We start from the raw sequence: 26675 nt of genomic DNA, 5'->3' as shown, positions 1-26675 counted from the left end.
GTTTCCAAGCTCAAAATACTTAAGGTAAAGTTCACAAGCCAGGTAAAAATTTAGCAATTAATACCATTTATTGAAGGCTGAGACAATTTTAGCAAATCATATAATTTCATACCTTTTTATTGTTTCAGATCCTCTTTAGGGAGAAATGAATTCAGTTGCTAGATATCCTTGGACTCTGAAAGTGCTGTCTCTGATTTTAAATTTCTTTCCTACTATTTAAGTATCACTTCATAATGATGTAATCAAAAAGCCAACAAATAGCTGGCTTGGTTTCCTTGTTTACCTATGTCTGATTGGATTTCTGTTTCCCAAGGTAAATAACTTCTTTTAAAAATTCTAATTAGCATTGATTAAAGGAAGTAAAATAATTCCCTGAAAGCATTTTAACCCTTCAAAATTTCCAAGAATGTGCTTATGCCTTGATCAAATCAGCAGCATTCAAGGAGTTCGCTGAAGCTTCAGGGTATGGTGGACTATTATGTAGAAATATGGGATGCTCCTTGTTTATTTAGGTCAAGCAAGACGGCATAACCAGCCCAGAGTTTGGTATAGGAAAGGAATTTTAGAAAACCAAGCATGCAATTAAGGTACATTTTTGGAGGTATAGTGTTTCTTTACTTATAGTGTGTTTAATGATGGTAAGGGATTAGATAAATTAATTTTTGAATGAGGCTCACATTATGTTGCAAATATACAACAAATCTGTTTCTTACTCTTAGCTGTGTCAGGAAAAAATTGGGGAAAAACCTCTGTTCTCGGAGTTCCTGCTAAATTGCTAACAAATTTTACAGGCATGTAACTTTCTGGCGGAGTGGGGAGAAATATGCTGATCTTATTTACATTGCTTTTCAGCCCAAAGGTGAATTTTTCTCCCAAGTTTGGATGTGTATGATCCATGACAAAGTGTTTTTCTCCTCAGTCATTGCTGAACTTTTATAAACTCATAGTAATTTTTGAGTTCCATCTTGACAAGGGGTTAAGCCCATGACTTGATTAAGCACTAAATTCAACTGTTACACCTTTGCATATCCTTTGGGGGTCAATGAGCAGCATGGATACAAAAGATCAGAACTTGGCCTAAGTGTATCGGACATGGCTGAAGAAATGTGATTTAGAAAGAATGAGGCCGAGTGTGTGAACGTTCTGTAGAAGAATCTAAATAAATATTTACCTACATACCTGCGGGATTATAATGGCTCTAGAAGAAATATGGGATCTGCTCTGTCCACACTTGAATGCAAGGTTTCACTTTTTCATTCCTGTAAAACTGCATTAAAGTGTTGAAAAGCTAAGATTCAAATATTAGAAATATTAAAGCTGAATATGTGCTACAGATAGGCAGGGGTGAGTGGAAGCCTTTTGCAGATGACAGCTTAATTTTTCTTAATTTCCTTTTTGCAGTGCTTGGATTGAGGAATTAATATAGACTGAGGGCATTTTTTTCCTCATGAAAGTTAATGCTTGAGAGCACTGTCTAATGTCTGGTACTATACCGATTTTTTCGTTGTATAGTTGTACTAAAAAAACTTAACTTGATTGGTGACCTATCTAGTGTTATAGTCCTGGTTGTGACTTTTAGCTCCTTATCTAAGCCCTGTCTCGTGATATAAAAGTATTTATATTAGGCCAAGTCCCCCCACCCCATCCTCCCCCAACAAAGGCTATCAAACCTATTTGGAAGAGGCAGCCAAATTCTGTGGGTAATTAGGCGGTGGGGTTTACATTCAGAATGGCATACTCCCCATGTTGCACTGCGGTGTGCACATGAATGTCAAGAAGAGGTTTGCACAGAAGTTGAGGGGAGAGCATGGGCTGTATGTAATAAATGGGTTGTTAATTTGTTCAGTGCCTTCTTGCATGCATCACTCACTGAGAAAATCTGCTCCCCTTTAGACTCAACCCTTTCTGCCTTTTTTGGCTGTGGCTACACTACAGAGCTTTTAGCAACACAGCTGTGCTGAGCTTCCACCCCCACCCCCCACAAGCGGGAGCAGCTTTGTGAGCAGGAGAGTGCTCCTGTCAACAAAGCGCTGTTCACACTGGTGCTTTTCTCCTGCAAAACTTTTGTTGTTCGGGGGGTGTGTGTGTGTGTGTGTGTGTGTGTGTGTGTGTGTTTTTAACAACCCCCTGAATACTGACTCTGAAGTGTTAACATTGTTCTTAAAAGCTGACACTCTAAATGGAGTGACACTCTAAATGGATTAATTGGGGACGTGGGAGTTCATACCTATGAGTCAGACAGTCCATGGACTCAGGCTGTGATTACTGCATTGATTATACTGTGTTAGCCTTTGGAAGGTTATCTCTGCAGCTCTGAGGGCTAGAAGCTTTTGAAATTTAATCTTAGATTCCAGAAAATCTGAAATTGTGGTGCAGGCCAAACCCAGCTCGCAGTCCACGTGTTTAACTCTCCTGCACTATGGAGAGAGATTTTTGCAGAGGTCTTTTTTCTTTTCGTTTTAAATGTCTTCGAGGCAATAATTATTTGTCATAAATTTTGGTAACATTTTCCAAAGCACTGTTTTCAAAAGTGATTTAGGAGCTTATATCCTGTTGTCCTTCAGTAGAATTTGGTCTCCTAAGTAACATTTACAGTTTTTAATCCTTTGTCTATTACAATTGCTAACTTTCAGCCATTTTTGTCTAAAGTGTCAGCCTGGCAATACTAGCACGTATACAGTAACTCCTCACTTAACGTTGTAGTTATGTTCCTGAAAAATGCAACTTTAAGTGAAACGATGTTAAACTAATCCAATTTTCCCATAAGATTTAATGTAAATGCGGCCGGTTAGGTTCCAAGGAAATTTTGGGGGGGCAGACAAAAGGCATTATATACTGTACTGTACTGTGGTTGGGAAGTGCCCCTGGCTTACCCCACACAGGCACGGCCCGCTGCATTGTAGGATGCTAGGAAGCACCTTCACAGCAGCAGTGGCAGCTTACCCAGAGAAGAACAGGCACCGACTTTGCTGGGGGATGCTCCAGGCCTGCCTCTTCCCATGTCCGCTCCACTCCAGGCCCACCTCTTCCCACCCTCACTCCACCTCCTCTCCGGAGCACGCTGCATCCCCGCTCCTGCCCTTCCTTCCCAGAAAGTCCTGAGCGCCGCCAAACAGTTGTTTGGCGGCAGAGGAAGCGCTGGGAGGGAGTGGGAGGAGGCAGAGAAGAGGAACTTGTGCAATGCTCCCTTGTAAAATCGCTGCTCTTCCACAAAATCTTACATACAGTGTACAGAGCAGGCAGCCAAACAACATTATAAGGGAGCATTGCACAACTTTAAATGAGCATGTTCCCTAATTGAGCAGTGATGTAACTGTGAAACAGCGTTAAGCAGGAGGACGTTAAGTGAGGAGTTACTGTAGTTGCAAGCTGTAACTACTGAGTAACAATGAAAAGAGTTGCTGCTAAAGATGAGCCATTAATATGCACAAAGTGACGTGTGTAAGTACTGAAATGAAACTAAGTTAAAAAAATCCAAAATTGTTAGCATATGCATGGAATAAACTAATATTAAAACATTTTATGCACACGGGGATGATGGTGTATTGTGTTTTTATAAGTATATTGAAAAAAATTTACACCTGATGAAGAACATTTTCTTAGGGGTGATTTGGGTGGAATGATTTTACCATTTTAAAAAAGCAAAAACTGATTCCATTGTGTCCGCACCCAGAAGAGTCAAATTGAAACATTGCTTTTGTGAGGGCTTTGTGATGTTTGTGTGCAACCATGGCAACAAATGCTTAAAAAAAAGCGTGAAAATGTATTTGTAATCAAGGAATGGAATTAAAGCAAATATAGTACTGAACAAAATCTGAAGCTAGTGTATGTGTCTGGTAATCCTGTGTATTTGCATTCATGTTAATTGATTTCTTTATTTTCTTCACATTTATCTTGAATGCAAATGACTTGCTGTTAGAGCAGTGAGTAAGTAGGCAAATGAGTTACCCATTATGAGTTCTAGTTGCTCAGCAACAGTACAGGCAGAGCCTTATGATTTCAGCCTGCTTTATTGCAAGCAGCCTATTGACCAGAGGACCTCTTAACTTATCCCTAGTGTAGGTCAGTTTAAGACAGAGGGCTGGTCCTAAGATTTGGGGAGGGTGCTTTTTTTTTTGTGTTTTTTTTTTTTGCGGTAATGTGAAGGGAGCTGCATACTGTTCCCTTTCCACCTGTGAGATGATTCTCTACTGCCACATATTCTTGACTGCTTCAGATGACCTCTTCGCTCTGACTCCTTGCTAATATTGTTGCCACCCACTCCTCACCTGCCTCAGCCCCTGTCCCTCTGCATTAAGAGGAAACCACAAAATGCCAGAAGAAAACACAGGAGGCCAATTTCCATCTCCAGCCTTATGTCAGATATGGTAACCAGGTAGCAGCTGGTATGCAGTAATTACCTGCCCTAATCAAGTTTTTGGTTGTCCTGGACCTGCTGGACAAGAGGATTTTTCCTAGACTGCATTTAGCATTTACGGAACATGAACTAAGTGTTCATTGCACACACACTCAGAGCATTTCAGAGTTGCTTCCATGATTCATTCTGTCACACCCAACAGAACTTGACATGATTAAATGAATTGTGCAGCAAGAGCGAGTTTAGTGTCCATGTAGTGTAGGAGAATGCTTCTGATTGCACCTGAGGTGTGTCCAGTCATTTCGTCTTGTTCTGTGACCTCGGTCATATCTCACAAGTTAAGCAGGTTTTGACCATTTTTTGTGAAGGGGAGATTTCCAAGAAATATCTGATTCAGGAAGTGGTGGATGGTTGGTGTCATTTCCCTTCCTCCTCCTCTCCCCCTCTCCCCCCTCCCCAATTGGTACTAAGCTAATGCATCAGCATGCTTGGGGGCGCTGTGCTGCTGGCAGAGCCATCTATTAAATGTCCTGGCCAGTGGCATGGAATACACCTGATGATGTGTGAGTAGACTTGAGATAAAATTTTGGTCAAAGCCTGTTGACACCAGTGGATTCATCTGTTACATCAGACTCAATGGCAGACAGGAAGGGTTGGCTTTGCCTATCATCAGACGCTTCTGTTGGCCCTGATTTTATACAGTCATTGAAGTTACCTGGTAAGTTCTTAAGGGCTAGGATTGTTTACGTTTCAACTTGAGTAATTACATTCTGTTTACCTAAATTCCCCATACAGTCTTCCTGATCTTTTGTAAGTTTTCTTCTCTTGTTCCAACTGTTACGTACTCTTAGATGCTAAACAGCTGCCTAGTTGCTTAGTTTCACCCAAGAAGTAGCTGCTTTTCGGTAGTTGGTGGACGTATCTATTTTAGCTATCTGCAAATTTCTGTGGGCTTTGAGATTAATGGCACAATCTAATTGTAAATTAGCTTGATGACTGAAAAGGACACACACAAAAAGTGTCAAGGTAACATTTTAGGTTTGCTCTCATTTGGTCACTGCCCCAATTTTCCTCCTTAACACCAGAAGTTTTAATTTTGAATTGGGTACCACATTCAGAAAGGGATGACCTATTTGCATAGGAAAGCCAAGACTATTGAGAGATGTGATGGTATGGTCTTAACCTATCCTTAAGGATATAGCAATGAGGCGTTTGAAGGATATGTAATGGTTATGGTGAATATTTATTTTGTCAAAGGAGCACTACCAATAACTCAATTGACTGCAGTTTTAAAAACTGTGCAATTGGATGTCCGTAAAATACCTGAGTTTTTTAGTCTCATCGTTCAACATATACTTTGCAGTTAGATGTTAAAATATAAGCAGTTTGCTTGCTCATCCCTTTCTGACCGTTTTTTGATCATAGAAATATTGTTCACGTAGAGAAGTCTTGTGAATTATGATTCCAATGGCCATGGAATTGGATTTAGAATTTACCTTTAGGGGCAGCTCCAAGGCAGAGATGGTTATTCATGAAAATTTTGCAGCCCTCTATCTGTTGCTTTAGCAACTGGCCTGGAGCATGCACATTCACAGCAGATAGAATAATGCTTCCTGCCAGCCTCTTCCTCTTGTACAAAGGAAACAGAGGCAGTTCTGTTTTCAGTGTGCATGCCCCACCTCAATGCTGTGCTTCAATTTTGATGTGGAGTTCCCCTGACCAGCTTCTCAAAGGCACTGCAGACCAGTGGCTTCCAATAGTATCCTCAATTCAAGGAACTGGAATATGCCTCCCGCAGCACGTCTGAAAGCTCCTTCCAGCTACTCCCTGTTCCCAAGTGCCTGGGTTTTAATTCCCACTTCGTTCCCACAGAGCCCCTCTCCATTGACTCCTTCCACTTCTTAGATAGCTAAAAGGAGGGTTGTAAATGTTCTATATCCCTCGCCTGACAGCCAAAGGGAGTATAGCGTGCTGAACTTAAATTTTAGTGGAGTCCCCTGGCTTTTGCTGCACCCTCATGCTGGATCCTGTGGCATGCTGGAAATTAAGCAACTTGCTGAAATGCTTGGGAAAACATTAACAAAGGCTTGTATTAACGAAATATTAAGTGAGTGATAGTTATAAATAAAGCTAAGATTTTGTCATGGATATTTTTAGTAAAAGTCACGATAGGTCCGGGGCAATAAAGGAAAATTCACGGAAGCCCATGACCTGTCCCTGATGTTTACTAATAATATCCATGACAAAATGGGGAGCTTAGCTGCGGAGTCCCCACATCGCCTGTAGTGGCTGGGCAGCTGTGGGACCACTAGGAACTCTGCTCCTGCCCCCCCCCACCCCCCCGTGGCGGCTCAGAGCTCTGCGGGAGAGGGGCGGCCGGGTGCTGCGGGGTACCCCACTTGGTGGTGAGGGCGCTCTGCAGGTGGCGGGGGGACACTGCAGCTCCCAGCCTCTGGGGCTGAATTCACGAAGGTTGCTGGAAGTCATGGATTCCATGACTTCCGTGACCTCCATGAAAAAATCATAGCCTTAGTTATAAATTCAGTAAAACTCTTTTTCCAGTAGTTTTTCTCTGTATTTCACATTGCTGCAGAACTTCAGTAGCATATATCAAGTACCTTTGCCGCACAATTTAGCGCTACTCTGCAGCAGAGTACATGAAACCATGCACGTAAGTATAGCTCAGCTCAGTAGTGTGCAGAATATAATGCTCATGCTAAATTATGAGCTCATTCTCTTGAGACAAGGAAGTGGGCACATAAAACAAAATTGATTAGAGAGTTCCTCTCAAATTTCGTGCCTTCTAGGCCTTGATGGCTCTCAAAACACAAGGGTTTGTCTCAATGACAAATAAGTACATTCTACTATTTAATTAGTTGATCATCATATAATTACTGTAATTGACATATGCTGTGTAATCTTGCATAGGGTAAATTTGCTTGCAGTTCATTTTGCAGATCAAAATTAGTATGAAGGTGCATCGTGACCCAGTCATGCAATGACTTTCCTTTTAAATATAATGGAGTAAGTTGCTTTAGTTTGTTAGAGACATGCTTGAAATAAATTTAAAAGAATTACATTTCCCAATCACTTTTTTATTTACAGTACTTGTTATCCAAGAATTTCATAGTAGGTGTATATTATCCCCTTTTTACAATCTGGGGAACTTTAGAGACAGAGATGTGAAGCGACTTGCCCAAGATCTGTCAGTGGAAGAGCCAGGAAGAGAAACCATTCCTTTGACGCTCATTTCTCCTTTCAGAAAACTAGACCATGCTGCCTTCCTTGGTTTTTTCCAATCCAGTAGATACCAAAATAATTTATTTTTAATTCCTGACTTTAAAACTGTGACTCTTCATTCATATTAAAACATCTTTCATACTTATGAAGTAAACATAGACATATACATGCCAACCATATTTCCACAAATAATAACTTTTGATAAGTGAAACAGATTTTGTTTACTTTATTCCCCCTCACCCTCTTTTGCAAATCATTTTAACTTACAAAGGATCAGCACAGCTGTATGACAAGAATTGCTGATTGGCAAATCAAGCAAGAAAAAGCAGATATGTTACAGGCCTTTTATTTTTTCCAGATGTTTAATGACAAAAACATACATAAAACCAGTACATAAAACTCCGATGTTTTATTTTTGTGCAAGGAAAATTAAAAATGTAAATACAAAATAAGCATATTTCATAAAAACAAAGCATTTGATAGGTTAGTTTTACTCAATACGACATTAAAATAAGTAGCAGCTTAGTATCAAGACATTAATTGTGCACTTTTTTCTTTTAAAATGGTTACTTTCTTTAGAGCAGAGTCAAAATTTCAAAACTGACTTTCTTGTATTTGATTCACTCTTAGACTTGAGTGGTTTTCTCCAACTATTTATTGCTGGAGTAAATGTGTTAATTTTCAGAAGAAAATGCAAGCCCTTAGCCAATCAGAATTGCCACTGCATTAAGCATTACAACATAGAATGAATACACCTCACAAATGCTTGCTTTGGAGGGCGCATGAGTGTTAAAAATATTTGTGGTGGACTCCTCTTTCCTTAAGGTAACGGTTGTGCTTTGTTGAGGCATTTTAGAGTAGTTTGTTAGCATTTTGCTGGTAATACTTAGGGTCATGGGAGTAGTGGATGATCCTGTTGAACTTATCATGCTTGAGTTCACATCAGTTGAATTTTTAATGTAGATAGTGTGTGTCGCTGCTGCTTCATGCGAACTAATTTTTCGAGGAGTCGGATCTTCTGGATAGAGGAGTAATGGTCTATCTGTGCTTGTAAATAATACAGTTTGGCTTAAGTTAGCACTTAATGTAACTTCATTTGCTCGAAATTGTTCACGTATTTTTGTCACTTGGATTGGGTCATTTGCCATTGGAGAGCCATTCGTATCTGCTGCCTTTGTTCCTTTACCTATGAAGTTAGTGTCTGTAACTGTGGGAGCAGTCAAAAGTGGTGTGGCATTAATCCAAGACAGAGTTTGATTGGGGCATGGAGCCCCTATCACAATGGCTGCTGTTTCCTTTACCCACTTTAGCAAGTAAGGGATATTTTGCTTATCATTGCATGACCATGGGTTGTTATAAAGTGTTATGACTTGTAGTTGAAAGAGCCGATCAAAAGCTTTGTCAGGAATATATGTGAACTTGTTGTTGTGCAGGTAAATGTTTGTAAGGTGTAGCAGCCTCACCAGTGTTCCTGGAAGTATTTGTGTTAAGAAGTTGTTTGATAGATCCACCGTCTCTATGTTGTAGGGCATATTGGTTGGAACTGTCCAAAGTTTGTTGCTACTGAGATTGAGAAATTTGAGACTACTCAATGTATTGTTGATAAGTACCGCTCTTTCTACCATATTCCTGGAAACGTCAAGCACTTTAAGATTCCACTGGTAAGCTGTATCAAGTTTCTGAAGAACTTTAATATTGTTACCCATGGCGTATATTTCCCATAGAGACTTGGGCAGATGAGCAGGAATGTTCTTGAGCCAATTATTTGAAATATCCAGGGTCCTCAAATTGGTGAACCGGGTCAGCTGATGGTCAAGATTAACAAAGTGGTTAAAAGACAGATTTAAATATGTAATGTTGTCTTGAAATTCATGTGGCAGCGTAGTCAAGTTTCTGCCAGAACAGTCCACATTTCTGTTGTTTCCTGAGCACGTACATTTAGAAGGGCAAATGCACAGAACAGTGGGAATAAAAATCAGAAGGACCAGTAGACAAGGACGTGTTTTCAATATCTGGTATTCCATTTTGCCTGAAATTAAATATACCAAAGTGACACCCTTATAATAAAGATAATATACTTAATGCATTTGTAAGGATCATCTTTGCACTGATGACTTGCTGGAGAAATTGCGTTTAAAAAAAACTACTACTAAAAATACCCTTTGTGGTACAGTCCTTTTTATAATTGTTTACAAAGCATCCCTCCATTTACAGGCATGTGTCTAGCAGAATGAGACTCATTTTTTCATCTCCCTTTCCCCCTTGAGCTCAATTGAGGGCTTTCTTCCTAAAATGCAAGTCTATTCCAAATGTTATACAATGTCTGCTTTGTTTTTTAGTGATTTCAAGCCTATATTATCTTAGGAATAATGTGCTCTTTTACACAGATGGATGAAAAAATGGCTGTCAAATGGATCTGCCTTAAAAACCTCTGCAGTAATATAGCAATTCCACACACAAACATGCACATTGTATTTGTTTTAATAAGATTTGTTGAAGTGCCTCTAGATAATTTGTTACAAACTCATTTGAAACCTGAATTCCGGATTCCACATCTCTATTCCAAAATAGACATTAGTAATGTTCTTCCTTTATACAACTTTACTCCCATTCTCTAAAGCTAGCCAACATGTATATTTGAAACCTGAATTAATGTTGGAATGAAATCTCTAACTGTCACTGCAGCAAATTTCTGGTGCATGCAATTGTTAGACCGGTATTTTCAGTCTTATTTCCCAATCTTTAATTTTGCAGTAGGTTTTTGCCATTAAAAACAAACCAAAAAACCCCACACTTACCACAGTTCCTTCTGGAGTATCAGTGCATCATTTCTCTGAAAGATTTATGCTTAAAGGTCGCCTTGTTTTAGAGAATAGCTACAGTTCCTCTCTGTGGATTGTGCTTTCCTCTTCAGCTGCATCATATTGCTGTTAGCAGGGGCTCTGCAACCACCTGATCAGCACTACATCGGAGGACTGCAGAGCTGCTGTTGGTGCTGACTCAAATTTATTGCAAGGGGTGCATGCTCCACAAAATAGGTTTTTAATTGAGTTACTAAACTTCTCTATATGCATATTTTTCAAGATGTGGCTCCATCAAAATAAAACCTGTAAGTCTGACTACATAAAAAACATCCAGTAGAATTTCTGTAGCTCAGTTTTGCTTAATTGCTGATTCCCCCTAAAAGTCTATTTACAACTGCTGTTCATATCTGCTGTGTTCTTGGCACCTTCATTTTAATCTACACTTTTGTAATAATGACTTTACAGTTTAACTCTAGCTTCCTCTGCTTCAGCCTTCTTAAGCTAGACAGCCAAAGTCTTTCATAATACTTTAAAATTGGAAATATATATAAAAATTAATTTTCCACTTGTAAGATGAGATTGTCAGTGTATCCTATCAGCTACAGAATAGTACTGTTCGGGATTTATACAAATATCCTCAGTGAGACTTTATTTAAATTTCCCTCAAACAATCAATGTATAGCTTTATGCTATTAGTTTTTAATTTGATTATAGAATACATGCCTTTTAAAATCCGTAATTTTTATAAAGCTTTTCCTTCTGACACATTGTTTCTGGCATCTTATGTAGCTATTTTTATCTTAGTTTTTCCTCTGTCAGTGAACAAAATGTAGATGTAAAACTTAATGTTTTTTATTGTCAACAAAAATTTTAAAAAATGCTTTGCAGTCTTTTATCTATTTTTGTATTATGTGCTAACGATGCGCTCTGTGCGGCACATACAGATGCACACTCCTTGCTCCAAAGAGCCTGCAATCTTAGAATTATAAACTGTTCCCTTCTTTGCTGAAATGTTCTGGGCAGCTGATTTCAGCATCTGGCAGCTTATCCCTATGAAACAAAATATTCAGTGTGCTAAATTCTTTTCTGGATCATATGTCCTCATCAAAATAGTGAATGAAGATCCAAATACAGGGCCATGTTCTGCTACCCCATTATTGATAAAAGGGCGGCTCAGGTGAAACTTAAGGCAGAATTGGCCAGCAGAATCTTTATTGCTGATGTTGATCCGTGAGCCAGAAAGAATACAGTTGAATTGAATTTCAGCTTGACTTTTCAGAGCTGGCAGTTAGAAAAACATCTTTACTTTTAAACTGAGTGAATTACATATTTACGTTGTTATGGGACAATAAACTTTGAATCCCAAGGCACCATATTTTATAGGAACCCCCCTTTCAGAGTAGAGCTACTTTTTAAAGAACGGACTCCCTTTTCTGACTGACTTTTTTTTTTCCAAACTAAAGTAGCTTTTATTTAAATGTTGTATAATTTCTTCCTAGAATCTTTGAAGAATCCACTTTATGGAAAATCTGGCTTCATAATACAGACTGCTTCTATTTTGAGTCTCTTTTTGATTGATCTTAAATATGGACTTTTCATGCTAATCCAATATTCAGGAGTCCTATTAGAATTTGTTTCTTGGTTCAAATTCTTGACATTTGCAATCATTTTAAAGATGCAATTCTCCAGATCTGCTTACATATAAATAAGTTATATTCTGTCACATATGGTTTTGCTATATAGCACACAGAAGAATTCTCTTGGGAAAGATCCGTTATAAAATTCCACAAAGTCTCATCTTTGCAGAAACCATTATTTCACTTGAAGGTTATGGCATTGTAAATGTATTTGTCAATCAATATTCTTTGTCCAAACATACAGTACATGAGAGTTAACTCTGAGGCTCATGGCATGTTGTATTAATTTAACTCTTGTGAAAGTATCAAATTTTTGTTAAGACTTGCATGTTACAGCTAAAAAATTAGTATTGTGCTCAGAGCTTTTCACTAAGTTGTTTTGCAAACTCTGGGCCTAATTCTGCAATCTTTACATGTAAAATTCCATTTGACTCCAGCGAAAATCATAGGATTTGGTTCTCTTTAATATTATTACACTTTTACCCTGTTCCTTTGAGAACTTCTGCTCAGTGACTTTTGTGGCTCTCAGTTTAAAATTCATCTGAAGTCTAATTCTTTCCGTTTCTTTTTATGTACCAGTAATAGACTTAATCATAGACTTCCTCATTCTCCTCTTCCCCTCTTTTTGTACCACATGGCTCATAATTACTCCTGATGCACTTTATCTTCCTGTTACACATGCTAACATATAACCACATTACCAGGCTTTTGTACTCCTCTGAAATGAGTGGATGGAGGAATAGACCTTCATTGTATGTCTTGATCTTTAAAAGTTGAATCGAGCGTAAATCAATTTTCTCTGAACGAACATTTATAAAATGTCTTAATAACCATAAATGCTGCAGTAGGCGCATGCCTCAGTGACAAGTATTTAGGATTGGCTGAACTTTTTTTTAGGAAACCTACAATCACCTAACTCTCTGCTCTGCTAAGCTACAAATATAAAGCTGCTTCCTTTTTCTGAACACAATCTTTAGTCAAAGTTAACATTTCTTACTGTTCTAGCAAAAAATTAAGAGTCCATACATGAGAGGTTTTTCTTTCAAGTGGGTGAGAGAGAGAAGACCACTAGACTCCTTTTGAATTAGTCCAGCATGGTGGATCCAAGATTAGCATTGATAGAATAACATGCAGGTTAGGGTGCTTGCTTGGGTTTTGAGCAAATCATAGAATATCAGGGTTGGAATGGACCTCAGGAGGTCATCTAGTCCAACCCCCTGCTCAAAGAAGGACCAGTTCCCTCCCCCCGATCCCTAAATGGCCCCCTCAAGGATTGAACTCACAACCCTGGGTTTAGCAGGCCAATGCTCAAACCACTGAGCTATTCCTCCCCCCCAATAGGGTCTCAGTCTTTTTACTTTAAATACCTTTCCAAGGGTTAACTCTCTTACAGATGGCAATGTTTGTAATGGACCTCAAGGCTGAAAAAAACCCTGATATTATAAAAAGACTGAAGAGATGCTGGCAGCTAAACACCTATTGGAAATAAGTTCAGTTTTCAAATCATTGGTCAGTTTAAAAAAAAAAAAGAGAGAGAGAAAACATTAAAAGGGTTCCTCTCCCTTTTGGATGGATGTTATGAGGGCTAGTTGTTGAAGTGCTTTGAGATGCTTCAGTTATGTGCTATAGAAGTGCCAAGTAGTATACAGTAAATAGACCTAAATTTTATATGGAAAACATATAAGTTTGTAAGTGTATCAAGGCACTGGACTTTTGCTTTTAATCAGTGGTTTTGTGTTTAATCAAGTGAAAATTCAGTGAATTTTAATTTCAGTACAAGTCACCGAGATGCCTTTGTATTCAAACATTTTATTAAAATTAAATGTGAAGTATGCTGCTAAAGTGACTGTTAATTCAAGTTATACAGCCTGGAAAAACAAACATACAAGTTAGAAGCGGTCTTTCTATAAAGCTGGACTCATTGCATTTTGAAAACTATATATATGGAAACCTTTGTTTCTGTAGCTTTTAAAATCTGTAAATACTAGACCTCCATTTACGTACTTAGTCCCGTTTTTTTCTTTAGCTAGCATCCATACTCTGTATTGAAGTCATTAGTTTCAAGCAGATCAGTAGGTGGTTCCCATTTGTGAAAAGCTAATGTTTAATAAAAGCTGTAACTTCATATAGTTCTTGTTTATCTCAACTTCTCATGTAATCATTTGCTTCAAAACACTTTTAAGAACAGTGTGAAGTATGTTGCAAAGCAGGCTCCTTCAATTTATCCAGGGTCTGGCCATGCTGACAGCAATGGTTAATTTACATCTTGATGGGTTAAGTCAGGAGGAGGGGGAAACTCGCTCTGTGCTTCTGATTGACATTCAAGAGATTTGCTGATTTCGGGACAGTGATTCTCCTGGACTTCGTTAAGCCAGTCAGGTGGAGGTGGCAGATCAAGTGACTCGGGTGGGGGAAGGATTGGGTTGAGCGGAGGGTCGCATACGTCACTCAGTCCATCTGAAACAGGAGGTGGGGGCACATTGATAATATTTGAAGAGGAAACCGAAATGTTGGCGGCTAATGGGCCTGGGCCTCCCTTTAGTGTAGGGGTAGATTGATTGCTCTTCTCCTTTGTGTTGCAGCTGGGTGGCTTCTCAGGTCTTTCTTTTGATTCAGAGCTTTTAGAATTATCCAAGGATCCGTTTTTGTTAAATTTCCATGGCAAGATAGAGAGAACTGATGTACGTTTTGTAGCCAGCTCCGTTTCTTTAATACTCTCCACAAAGATATCAGGTATTTCTCCATCTGCAAATGGAGAGCGACCTGCCCAGTTTGGATCAGCCTGAGCTGGCTTTTTTGAGCATTTCCACAGTAGAATTATAATAATAACTATCATCATACCAGACAAAATTATGCCAATTAACAGTGCAGCTATCCAGCTCCCATCACTGGATTCACTTTCTTCTGTTGCAGTGGTATGAGGTGTCATGATAGCTGCTGATGGCTTTTCAATTTGGTGTTAGACAGCAAGTTCATTTGATTGGTATAGGAACTTGGGAGCTGTATTTCCTTTATTTTTTGGCAAGACTGATAGATGTATTTCTTGATTGTGTCGGAAAAACAGTTGACGATAGGTTTGTTGGAGGCCTCTGTATCTTTGTAGAAAGTGATCTCCACAATTGTCCATAGAAGAAAATTAGGATTATATGGTTCGTGTCCTTCTCTTCTGCTGACCACACGCAGTGTGTGGTTATCTTCTACAGTAAAAAGAGAATAAAATACAGTTAGCTTTAACTTCAGAGCTGTACTATAGATTTCTGTTTTATAATTAAAATCTTGTTTATCTTCATTAATTTGCTTTTGACTACCAACAGTAAGTTTGATGTAAAGCTATGTAAATGGTAGACCTACTTTTAAAAACACCATGTCTGCTTCCGTTGAAATGAAAGTCAGGTTTTGACTGACTTGAGTAAGAGCAGGGGCACTTCTAACATCATTGATCCTAAATTTCCTCTTGTGTGGTTTTGTTTAAAAAGAGAACAGCCACAATGTCCTTTCCAAGTTGCCAAAAAAGGACATAGGAGAGAAGACTGTAAAAAAGGTCAAAATAGTGATCTGTATGGATTGTCAGATTTCCTTGAAAAGTTCAGATCCTCACTTGTAAACAGGAAATTAAATGCAAATTAAACTGCTCATTACAACAGGTGATTTTGCATTGTTTAACATTTGTTAGTTACAAGCAGCGTCTCTAAATGTAATGTACTTTCTTTTCAATACTTTTAACCTTTATCTTGCATTCTGAGTTCTCTTTATAAATTAATACTTGGAGCATATCCGTTTTAAATTATGTTTTTCTGCTACAGTTACTGGAATGGAACTAGAATTTCAACAGTAGATCATTGTTATAAATGGACTCCTGAATACATAATGGTTTTTGGAGTGAGAGGAAGAATGTTAATGTAAATTCACTTGCAGTAATGGAGTGGAGTTTTTTGCTATTACTGTTTAAAGTTCAAGTATTAGAGCATCAGTCTAAATGAGATTAATAAAGCACATATTCGGTATGCCTGCTTCTTTTGATGTGCCTTCCGTATTTAAATTGCACATAGAGATACATTTATTGGTAAATTAATGTTGAGAACTCAGTTCATGGTGCATATTATTAATAAAAGCACAGATGTTTTCACGTACCTGTTATGAGAGTGTTTACCAGAGTGTAAACACATCCAGACAGTAAGTTAAAACTTCTGGGAACATGTCAGATTTCTGTATTCATGTTTAGACTTGCAACAGGTAAAAATATTTCACTCATTTGTGCTTACTCTGCTCTCCTTCTGTACATGTGTACTTCATCAGAGCTCAGTAAGGTACTGATAAAAATTTTTATGGCTGTTAACATAATTCACAGGGGAAACTCCAGGTAATCTAAAAATGTTCACTGTTGATTAGAGTTTGAACTTGATTTTGAGAATTATTGGTTCTAATAGCAATATTTGAATAGTAAGGAGATGTCTTCAGAACACTAACACACGGAGGAAGACCATTTTCTAAAACAGAATACCGTACACAAGTCATAAATTAATTACAAAATATTCTGCAGCATCAAGTTGCAAAATACAAGTTGTTTAATGTCACATCAACAACTAGTTAGCCAAGCAGTTAAATCTTAGCGTATGAAAACCGTTCCTTACCTGTACAATGTCTCCTGTAGTAAACAGTCTTCACATACTAAGTTAACATTTTGCTGTTTCAAAACTAAAGCAGTCAGAATGCGTGTTGCACATTAAAGAGCTCTAAAAGGGTCCACTGTTCTCACACTGAAATTTTTTTGCATAGAAAGAGGAAGTTTATCAACACTTGCTGCAGGAAGTGTCAAGATTAGGGACATGACTAAGAATTAATGTTCAGAAGTTGCCTACTTGAAGACCAAATTTGGGATATGTTGTTGTGTTTAAAAAAAAAAAAAGTGTAAATAGTCATGTTTGCAATTTTTGCATAAGATATTCGTAGTAGTATTGATGTTTATATGCCTGTGTCTATAGAGAAAACATGAGCAATGGTAATTTTATATATTAAGTAGAAGTGGATTGAGCTGAACACAATCTTCTTCCTACTTTCTGTGCTTTTCTGGTGAAGTGCAACAATTATTACTATTCAAAGAGGCTCAAATGAAGATGATTTAGATCAGAAGTTCTCAAATGGTGGTTTGTGGAGAGCTGGCTGATCACAGGGTGCTGGTTCCCTTCCGTATTTTCATTTCCTAAATTGCAATAAAAGGCAGCTAAAAACTTGCTTAATATTATTGTTCCAAATAGGCCACTTTTGTAGTTGCCACACTGTGTGTGACTGTAAATGGGAGGGGTTGTGCTCTGTGAAATCCGCAGGGCTCCTTTTGATCACTGTCAGGTGCTTGAATCCTGCAAAAAATGCAGGATAGTAGCTACTATATCCTTGTAGATTAACAGGGGTTGGAGTGCCTCTCAGAAATAGAGGGGATTAGGAGCAAATGTGCAGAAGAGTACTGTATTTGGGTGTACAATAGTCAAATCATAGAAATAAGTTTTGACTGTGCATTTTATATATTATGTGCAGAGCAGGGAGGGAACTGCTACTTAAATATTGTTTCATAGCAATTTAGACATCGCTGATTCAAGGGGCTTTTTGAAAAAGGAATGTGCAGTGTATGACACTTACATGCATATGAAGGAACTGGCGTACAGTAAAATCACTTTTTAAATGAGACTCTCACAGTAAACAGTGTTCTGCTATAACTGGAGCTGAACACTTTTGGTGACTTCTCTCCATGTTTTCTGCTGGTAGCTGGTAGAGGGGACTGGGACCACATCTTTGCTCTCCAGGGGCGCTGTAATGGAATCCAGCAATGATGTCATGATCCAATGCCCTTAGAAGCCAGTGGAAAGACTTCCCCTGGCTTCAGTGGGAGTTGAATAAGGCCTTTGATCTCTGTTGCTGCTGCTTAACTCCTACAGAAAGTTAAGTGGTCTGGGGGAGCAGAGGGGATAAGGCAACAAGCTACAGTGATATTTGCTCCCCAAGGGACCCAGGGAACAAATAGCAGTGGAATATTTCAATTCCCTGAAACCAAGGGAAGCACCACAGTCCACTCCTTCCACCATCCTAGCCGGAGGAGCAACAGCCAATCCCAGTGCATAAAACTTCAGTGTCTGCTGTTGCCTGCTTGCGCCCCTGACCCTCACTTCTGGCTGAACAGAGGCAGCAAGGTAGAAATATTAATATATGTAATAGGGTTTATATATATTCTTTCCAAGTTGGGTTCCTTGATGGAATTCACTTTCAGTGAAGGAGGATCAATTCGGTGCTTAAATAGGTTACATGTCTTTATTTTCCCGAGCTTTAAAAATCAACACTTTCTTGCATCAAAAGATATACATTATAGATAGGAAATGTATGGGGAGTTTGGAAAGGCCAAACCATTAGTTTTCAGGAGATACCATCAGTGTGTAGTTTTTTTAACACTTGCCAAACGAGTTCAACAGACCTAGTTATATGCTGCTTCTTAGACTAAAGGTCAAGCCTGCATATCAGTTCATTTTCAGAACTGGAGAATTTGTCCTTGTTGAAAATAACTTTTTAGGTAGCTCCTCTAAAGCATCTTTTAATAACTGCTTCATAAATGATTTTTGCAAGACTTCGTATTGTCTCAGAATTTTGTTTTAAACACACAGGAAAAATACGATAACGTACCTGTAAGCAATCTACTAATGTACCTGAATCACTGTGCCACCCAGGAAATCCTCATGTTTTTTCTAACTACTTTAGAGTGTCTCTAACCGAATATTACAGGTATTTTGATTCCAAGGTGTCTGGGGGCAGCGATAATTATTTGCTGTGTTTCTACAGTGCCTAGCACAATGGCTAAATAACCTGGGTGAGGCCTCTATGTCCTGTCCCAATACAGATGTTTAATTGCTATATGTCCATCCATATTTCTGGAAAGAGGAAAAATTTCCTCAGCAATATCTCTTCTCTTGTGGCAATACAAATATTAATCAGTTGGGAGTACATATTTTGAAGAAGTGTGACTTAAATGTTTTATCACATATCTATATGCAAGTATGATTAGTGAAATTATGAGTATCTTGATATATATACAAATGTTGCATTATTGTGCCCAGTGACTAACTTCCATTTTACAAGTTGAAGTGCCCTGCTGACACAATTGTAGACTGTTTTAGCTTAATCTGCAGAGCAACAAAGAAAATGTTGAAGTTGCTAGTTTGTTTTTTTCAAGATCCCAAGAATTAACTGATGTATCTGTGAAGCAGTTCATCTGTGCTTAGGTATAGAAATAATGTGCACAAATAAGAAGTCTCTCCAGTTTCCTCCAGGTAGTGAATCTTTAGTATAGTGAAACCTGTTACAAACATTCATTCAAAAGACCAGCTTAGAGGAGCTAAAAGTTGAAGTGGTACTCAAAGAAATCTTTAGGGATACTTCATAGTAATGGTCTTATGTTAGAGTAGTTCTTGGTAGGTGGTCCTTAGTGCGGGTTTCATTGTATTAATCTTCTGGATAAAGTAAGCTAGATGAAAGTAATAAAATTTCATCTTCATTCTTATAAACAAGCAAATCCACAACAAAAAAACTACTTAAGTGCATTTCTTTTTCACTCTCCAGAGTGACGTAATTTTTCCCTTAGTAAACATTCTGGAGAATTAATATTCTAGAAGTTGTTTCCTTACAATAGAAACCCCAATCTATTATATACCATAATTATGAATGAGTCAGATTGTTTCAAAATCTATTGTATGTTTTTATTGGGGTTACCAAGTGAAAGAGTTTTTCTGCAACCATGTTACGTATAAAACAAGATTTATATATTTTTGCACAAACTTAAAGCTCAGCAAATACAGTTGACTTTAAATTAGTTCAAAAGCAAGGTAGGCTTGTATTATGGTTTTTGAAAGAACAAGAGCAGAAATCGTATTTTGACTGTACAATATGTTTGCTTTAAAGTTAGTTGCAACCAAACAAATGCCAGCACAAGTAACTGAAAATGCTAGTTTTTTAGAGGTTGACTCACACAACACTTAGTTATATGGGTGCTCAAACTTCTTCACAATCCAGAGCATATCTTAGTATAGAGTTAGTCTGAGGGAACACTTCCCCATTCGTGGCCCTCTCCTCCCATTTTTCATCATGCAGCATCTCTCTAACAACTAGAGCAGTTGCCTGCATGTTAGTTATTTTTAACTGTTTCTTAATATAATTAAGCAGATGGCAACGAGGAGGAGATAGCACCATGTGATCAGCCAGCTCTCCGCATACCTTCAGTGATCAACAGACCACAATTTGAGAACCTCTGATCTACAAAAATATGCTGAGGAGCTCTTGAGAATTCTGTTTGCAGTATCAGAGTGGTCTTCTAACCTACTGGTTTGTGGGTCACTGATTACATCAGAGAGAAACGAGCTTCATTTAAAATAAAAAAGTAATCGTATACCCATAAATAGCACTCTGCGGATTCTATACCTACTAAGCTATTGGTCCATCCCCATGGCCTTTGTGGGGTTCCTTTTGCAGCCCTAATATCCTAAATATTTTGTTGCTTTATCCCCACTCAGCTCCATTGCCCACCAGTTTCTTTCAAAGCACTAATAGAGAGGTCTCCCTTTAAAACAATTCAGGGTACTGTTTCAAATGACTGAAAGGTTGATTGCACATGAGTTGGGGTGCTCCTTCCTATGGAGCTGTGTGCTACTGCCTAGAGTTCCCATTGTTATGCAGTGGAAAACCAAATCCAGGATGTGAACCTGGTTCTCCTGTGTGGCACTATGTTACTTCAAGGCTGCAATGTCATCTCTGTTAGGAATCTGAGCTTTATTTAAATCTCAACTATAAAATTGGTTACGATGCTGTCACATGGTTTTGAGGCTTGTTCATTTTTCTGATCATTAGCTCTTCCCCTAGTGAGTTTCTCAGTTGTTTCAACTGCATTTTTCTTTTGAACTGTGTTAGCTGTCTCTGATATCAGGTCTTGCATCATCAAGTCAGTCCCTGTTAGCTGTTTAGACTTCCTCTGCCATGTATTTGATCCAGCTGGCCATAAACTGCTACTAACCAGAAAATCACCATTACTTCTGGGCATGCGCTTTCCTTCTTTAGATCTTTTGAGATACGATACCTTGTTTGCCATTACCACAGTTGACAGAAATAGAAATGTGCAAGCAAGAACAAGCACTGCTATTATAATAAAACAAATTAGTATCAGAGATTTATTCTTTTCTTCACAATGTTCAGTTTTTGTTGTAATCTGGGTCTTGGTGGTGGTCAAAGGGTCTTGAACTGCAGAAGTAAGATGAAAGCTAGGGGAAAATGTTGACAGTTCCTGACCAAATGTTGTTTGAAAGGCGGCTGTCTGCGTTTCAAAAGTAGTAGTTGACTCGCCATTGTAATCTGTGTTTTGCGTAACAAAATTTGTACTGGCTTCAGTGGTACTCTGGTTTTCACTTATGTTTTGGGGAATGGTACCCAAATAGCTCTCATTTGTAAACCGGGGACGGTCAGTGTCGTTTGCTCTGATTTGCAAGCAAAATAAAAAGATGATCGCAACAATGAAAGCAAAATTACAGCGCCTCGTCAATTTCACGTTCATATCCAGTAGCTACCTGTAAAAATATAAAAATATAGTATTAGCTTAGTAATTCTATGCCTGTATTGATGTTGAAGGTTTGAATTGGAGCTCTGTTGAAATGTTAGGCAGATGCTATATCTACAGTTAAACAACTCTCTCTTTGCAGTAACTTGACTTCATGCATTTTGGGCATGTTATGAAGAGTGTAGCTACGTAAATTCCAGAAGAGTAGGTGTTCCTGTGTTTGGTCTTCAGTATTATTGAACAGATTTCTACAGACTTAAGGGGAAAAAAAGAAAATGAAGAAAAGTTCAGGGGAGGAAGGACATTTCAAATTATTGAGTGATGTTTCATGGGCTGGTGCATATGACATACGAGGAGAGGCTGAGGGAACTGGGCTTGTTTAGTCTGCAGAAGAGAAGCGGGGAGATCTGATAGCAGCCTTCAACTACCTGCAGGGGGGTTCCAAAGAAGATGGAGCTCGGCTGTTCTCAGTGGTGGCAGATGACCGAACAAGGAGCAATGGTCTCAAGTTGCAGTGTGGGTGGTCTAGGTTGGATATTAGGAAACACTGTTTCACTAGGAGGGTGGTGAAGCACTGGAATAGGTTACCTAGGGAGGTGGTGGAATCTCCATCCTTAGAGGTTTTTAAGGCCTGGCTTGACAAAGCCCTGGCTGGGATGATTTAGTTGGTGTTGGTCCTGCTTTGAGCAGGGGGTTGGACTAGATGACCTCCTGAGCTCTCTTCCAACCCTGATATTCTATGATTCTATGCGTGCAAATGAGTGAATACTGTCATAGCTCCTTCTCTTTAAAGCTGAGCAAGTTGCACCTTTGAATCAATCACTTCTGCTTTTAGAAATACAAGAGAAAACAATCTAAGGCAGTAGTTCTCAAACTTTTTTTTCCACGTTGAAAATTGCTGAGGATCTCGTTGGACCACTTAATGATCTTTCCAGATGTTTGTACTGTTAGCTAACTATTATAAAGCACTTTCGATAAAAGTGCTATATAAAAAACCTTAATTAGGTTTTTCTACAAATAAAAGCACACAACTCATATTTTTATATCCATGCTGTTACCTTTCTAATGCGATTGATGTGTCCTTTCTCCCGCACCATAGCAGCCCTCCGAGCTGGGGCTGGGAAGGAGGGCTCTCTCTCCCCAGCAGCCACAGCCCTGGAGCTGGGGAAAGTCACCTCTTCCTCTGGCTGCCGCAGCCCTGCACATCCCAAATTCCCCCCACCCCTTCTTCTCAGCCCACTGCCCCCTCCCACCTACCCCTATTCCCCCGAAGGCCACCACCTCACCTTACATGTGTGTGTTTTCCAGGGTCCAGGCACCTAATTAGTAGCATCCCGCCTGCACGGCTCCACTAATTAGGTGGGTGGCCCTTCATTCTCTCATGTGCAGCCGCCCAGGTGCACACCGTAGAGGGAACTATCCGCAGACCACCTGAATGGAGCTTGCAGGCCACCAGTGATGCGTGGACCACAGTTTGAGAACCTCTGATCTAAGGAATATTTATAGCCTGTTCCCACCTCCTACTCTCCTGAATGAGTAATGAAGTAATTTTAAAGGGGAGGAAATGTAGCCATGTTAAAAAACAAAAAAAGAAGATATCAATTTTACACAATCTTAAAGATGACAGCAGTAAGTTACTGTATCCGCTCATATTAATCCATTAAAGACTGAATGCAGCTGCCAAGCATCTTTTTTAGTAAATTTTCAGCAAACTGATGTCTCTTTTTTGAGTTTACAGTATTTTTATTGATTTACTGATGATTCTATGGGCTTTTTAGAAAAGAATTGTGCCCTTTTTCTGTAATCTAGATGTATGGATGTTAGCAGTGCAGGAAGCATTCATATTAGCTTGAATATAAGCTGCATTTATTTTAATTCTTAATTACAATTGACAAATTTGAACCAAGCACTGGAGGCGGTCATGCTGCCGGAAGGGGACTGAGTTTGTAACGCAGACAGTGCAAAAGCCCAGCTTGACAGTGTCCCAGTTGCTTTCATATCCGTTACATAGATAAAAGAAATGTCTATGGTAGTGCGAAACGAAGTATTTTAAGTATAGTCTATTTCTTTTGGAGATTGAAATAGGGATGAATAAGGAAAAGTGATCTGGAATTTCTTACACAAGATATAAGTAGTAATAGCGTCACTAAAATGCGAAAAATGTTTTCACTGAAGTATGAGAGATTGTGCAAATCACATTGTTACCAACTGCATGTTTCCATTCTACAGTTGCACAGTATTCAAATTTGTGCATCATCTTCAGCCATAGAATTTGGCAAGAAGACAGACTGCTCACCTCAAAGTATACCTGCTATAAAGACTGTGACTTAAAAAATTAATACTAACAAAATAAGCAGGTGATGCACTATGCCTAATGCTTAGTGTGCTCTGGTATGGTCTTTCCATTCTTTTTCCCCATATGTAGGTTTTGGGGGTGGGGGGGGTTTGGTCTATCTGTTGTAACCTGGGTCCTTATTCTTCAAGAAGCTGATCTCCAGCAAGCTTCTGACCTTGTATAGAGCTCTTTGCAAGACTAAAGGCCTTACATTATAAATCGTTTGGGTCATGCAGGGATTTTACAGTATGTGGTTCTACAGTCCCTAGCAAAATGGGATCCACCCAGTCTTGATTGGAATACTTAAATTCTACCAACATACAAAAATAATAATGAAAGTATGAAAATTAACGTGATTTTTTTTGGATTGCAGCATTTGCAACCCTCAGATACACTGCTGATTTTGTGTCAGTGATGTAATTTCCTCCAGATTGCATACTTGGGAAAGATATCTGAAATTAGAGGTGATCACCCTTATTATTACCTAGTTTACCTGGTTTTACTTGTGAATATTTCAAATTGCACAATTTTATTCCAGTATTATATAGTATGTTCTGTTTAAATTGGAATGACTAAATATTATGACTGTTCTCACAAATGTGTATTTAAACTACAGCTTTAAAGTTTATTCTGCTGAACAAAATACCTTTTCTTCCACTCAAACAAGCATCTTAGAAAAGATCTGTTTACTTTTTAATTATAGTCAAAAGTTGTAACATAACTACCATAGTACCTAATGCATTGAATCACAAATGTGTAGAAAAGTGAACTTGCTAAAGGATTTTTGGCATCTTTGCAGAAGCTGAATAGTGATGTCCTTTAGAGATGCCAGGGTCCTCCAGAAAGTGAGGGAAGTAAGGACTTAATATTCCTGGTATGTCTACTGTAAAAAAAAAAAAAAAAAACCCACACACACAAAAAAACAGATTGAGTTGGAGTTTGGCTTCATGCATCATAAAGAAGTAGTAAAGGGCACAAATGTTTTTTTTTCTCTGCAGTTCATATTTAAGTTAAAATTAGACTGTAGTTCTGAGGTAAGGTAAAGTTCCTCCTTTTCAAACTGAGCTGAAAACTAGCTTGTCATATAAGCTGCAGGCGGGGTGAGGTTTTTATCTCAAAATGGTTCCAATTGTTTGTAGAAGATGCCTTGTAATGTGGCAAAAAAGTAGAAGGAGAAAGCTGAAGTAAAACATGTAAATTATTCCCTAGTAGAATGAACTACCCTTTTTAGGTATTTTGAGCCATTTGAGATGGGTCTGCCCCGTACTGTTCCATTCAATATTGTAATGGAAGAATCTCAAACACCTAATGTTTCCATTACACAATTGCAACAGTGCTTCTGCATACTTCCACTGACAGTACAATGAGCCCACTGTTAATTGTAGTGTTCCAGACCAGATGTACTGTTAAAAATAAACAAACTTTGTTGACAAAATGTTAATGGTTTTATTTAAAGTCACAAAAGCAAAGGAATTGATCATTAAAGGTTATCTTTCTCTTTAATTTACCCCTTCCTGCTTAGGTATAGATAGGATCTTCTGTTAGTATATAGTAAGATCTACAATACATAGGCACGACGGGGCTAACTAGTGACTGACACTCTTAATGCTTTCTTCAGATTCTGAAATATAAACTCCCTTTAACATAGTATAACATCTGTATTTTTAGTAAGTTTCCTGTATTCAAGCTAAATAGACTGGTTGGGAAAAGATAGTATTTCACTTCTTGATCGCAGTTGTCAGGGGTATTGTAGTGGCTTGTGTGAAGTTGTGTAAAAACATTTTTTGCATTACAAATTCTAACAAACTCAAAAGCAAAGTGTAAGAAAGCAAATATGGACCTACCTTGCCAGAAGTATGGTCAAATTCAGAGTTGAATTTCAGATTATTCTATTACTTAACCACGCAGTTTCTTTATCTTTTTCTTGGGATGCAACCGACCAGCAATATAAAACAAATGGACTTAGAAGATGGTGATTTATTTTTTTTTTAAGTGAATCTAACTAAAATATGTGGTTGTATTTCCTCACTCAAAAAACTAAACCACAGAGATGACACACTTCCTTTCCACTGCAAGTCTACCGTGACATGTTAGGGGGGGAGGAAAGCACCAATTTGCTCAAATTAGCTCTCAAAATGACAGGAAGTGCAATAGAAAAAAAATTTCTGTCCTTAGGGCAGAGACTCTCTACTTGCTGCACCATATATGTTTTACCTTTATGCCAGATTATTTCTCCTACGTGTTATATAAAAATGGTGTCTCCAGTGCAATCAATATTTGTTTAACTTTTATTTTTATTGCATGTATTTGTGTGAATTCTGTCTTTACAGAATCTCCAGCTTTACTAGAAGAGTCCAGGTAATGGTAGCACAGAGAAGCTGGAGGCAGATAGAAGTGTCTCAAATTTCCACACGCTACTGTGGAGTTTGACTATAATTTGGGTTAATGGTACCTAGTAAAATTATACCTGCCATGTTAAAAATCTTCTAGATTAATTTTGGAAGGTGACTGTCCTTCTCAAGATGCAGAGCAGCTTTACTTAAAAACTACACAAATCAGAAACTGCCTTAAATTATCTGAAAGATTTAGTTGTTTTCAGAAAATCTAACAAGCACATTTATACTAGTCATTTGGCCACTCTTACATCCAATTAGGCAGTCGGATGCCAAGTTTCAACCTACAGCAAATGCAGTGTGTGAGTTACAAACCCTTCAAAGGAGGA

At 38.4% G+C, this 26675-nt stretch overlaps 3 protein-coding genes across 8 annotated transcripts in view; 1 reads left to right on the top strand and 2 right to left on the bottom strand.

The window, feature by feature from the left end:
• Positions 1–26675, top strand: part of NF1 (neurofibromin 1) — a 168051-nt gene that overhangs the window by 98637 nt on the left and 42739 nt on the right. The gene's annotated exons all lie outside the window — the stretch shown is intronic.
• On the bottom strand, positions 7809–13184 carry OMG (oligodendrocyte myelin glycoprotein). Its single transcript, XM_007072729.4, has 2 exons — positions 10396–13184; positions 7809–9626 (listed from the first exon to the last, which is right to left on the bottom strand). The coding sequence occupies exon 2, from the start codon at positions 9619–9621 to the stop codon at positions 8299–8301; it is 1323 nt and encodes a 440-aa protein (XP_007072791.3). The 5' UTR covers positions 9622–9626; positions 10396–13184; the 3' UTR covers positions 7809–8298.
• Positions 13828–26070, bottom strand: EVI2B (ecotropic viral integration site 2B). 2 transcript variants are annotated; one of them, XR_006286392.1, is made up of 3 exons: positions 25798–26070; positions 16670–21628; positions 13828–15235 (listed from the first exon to the last, which is right to left on the bottom strand). XR_006286392.1 is itself a non-coding variant. In XM_027820143.3 (2 exons), the coding sequence occupies exon 2, from the start codon at positions 14965–14967 to the stop codon at positions 14293–14295; it is 675 nt and encodes a 224-aa protein (XP_027675944.2). In that variant the 5' UTR covers positions 14968–15235; positions 16670–18104; the 3' UTR covers positions 13828–14292. The 2 variants fall into 2 exon arrangements, 1 of the variants encoding a protein (XP_027675944.2); XM_027820143.3 differs by lacking the exon at positions 25798–26070 and having other exon boundaries at positions 16670–18104.

This window comes from Chelonia mydas, chromosome 17 (genome assembly GCF_015237465.2).
Source record: "Chelonia mydas isolate rCheMyd1 chromosome 17, rCheMyd1.pri.v2, whole genome shotgun sequence".
Classification (NCBI taxonomy): Eukaryota; Metazoa; Chordata; order Testudines; family Cheloniidae; genus Chelonia; species Chelonia mydas.
This window is presented reverse-complemented; position numbering and strand designations above follow the sequence as displayed.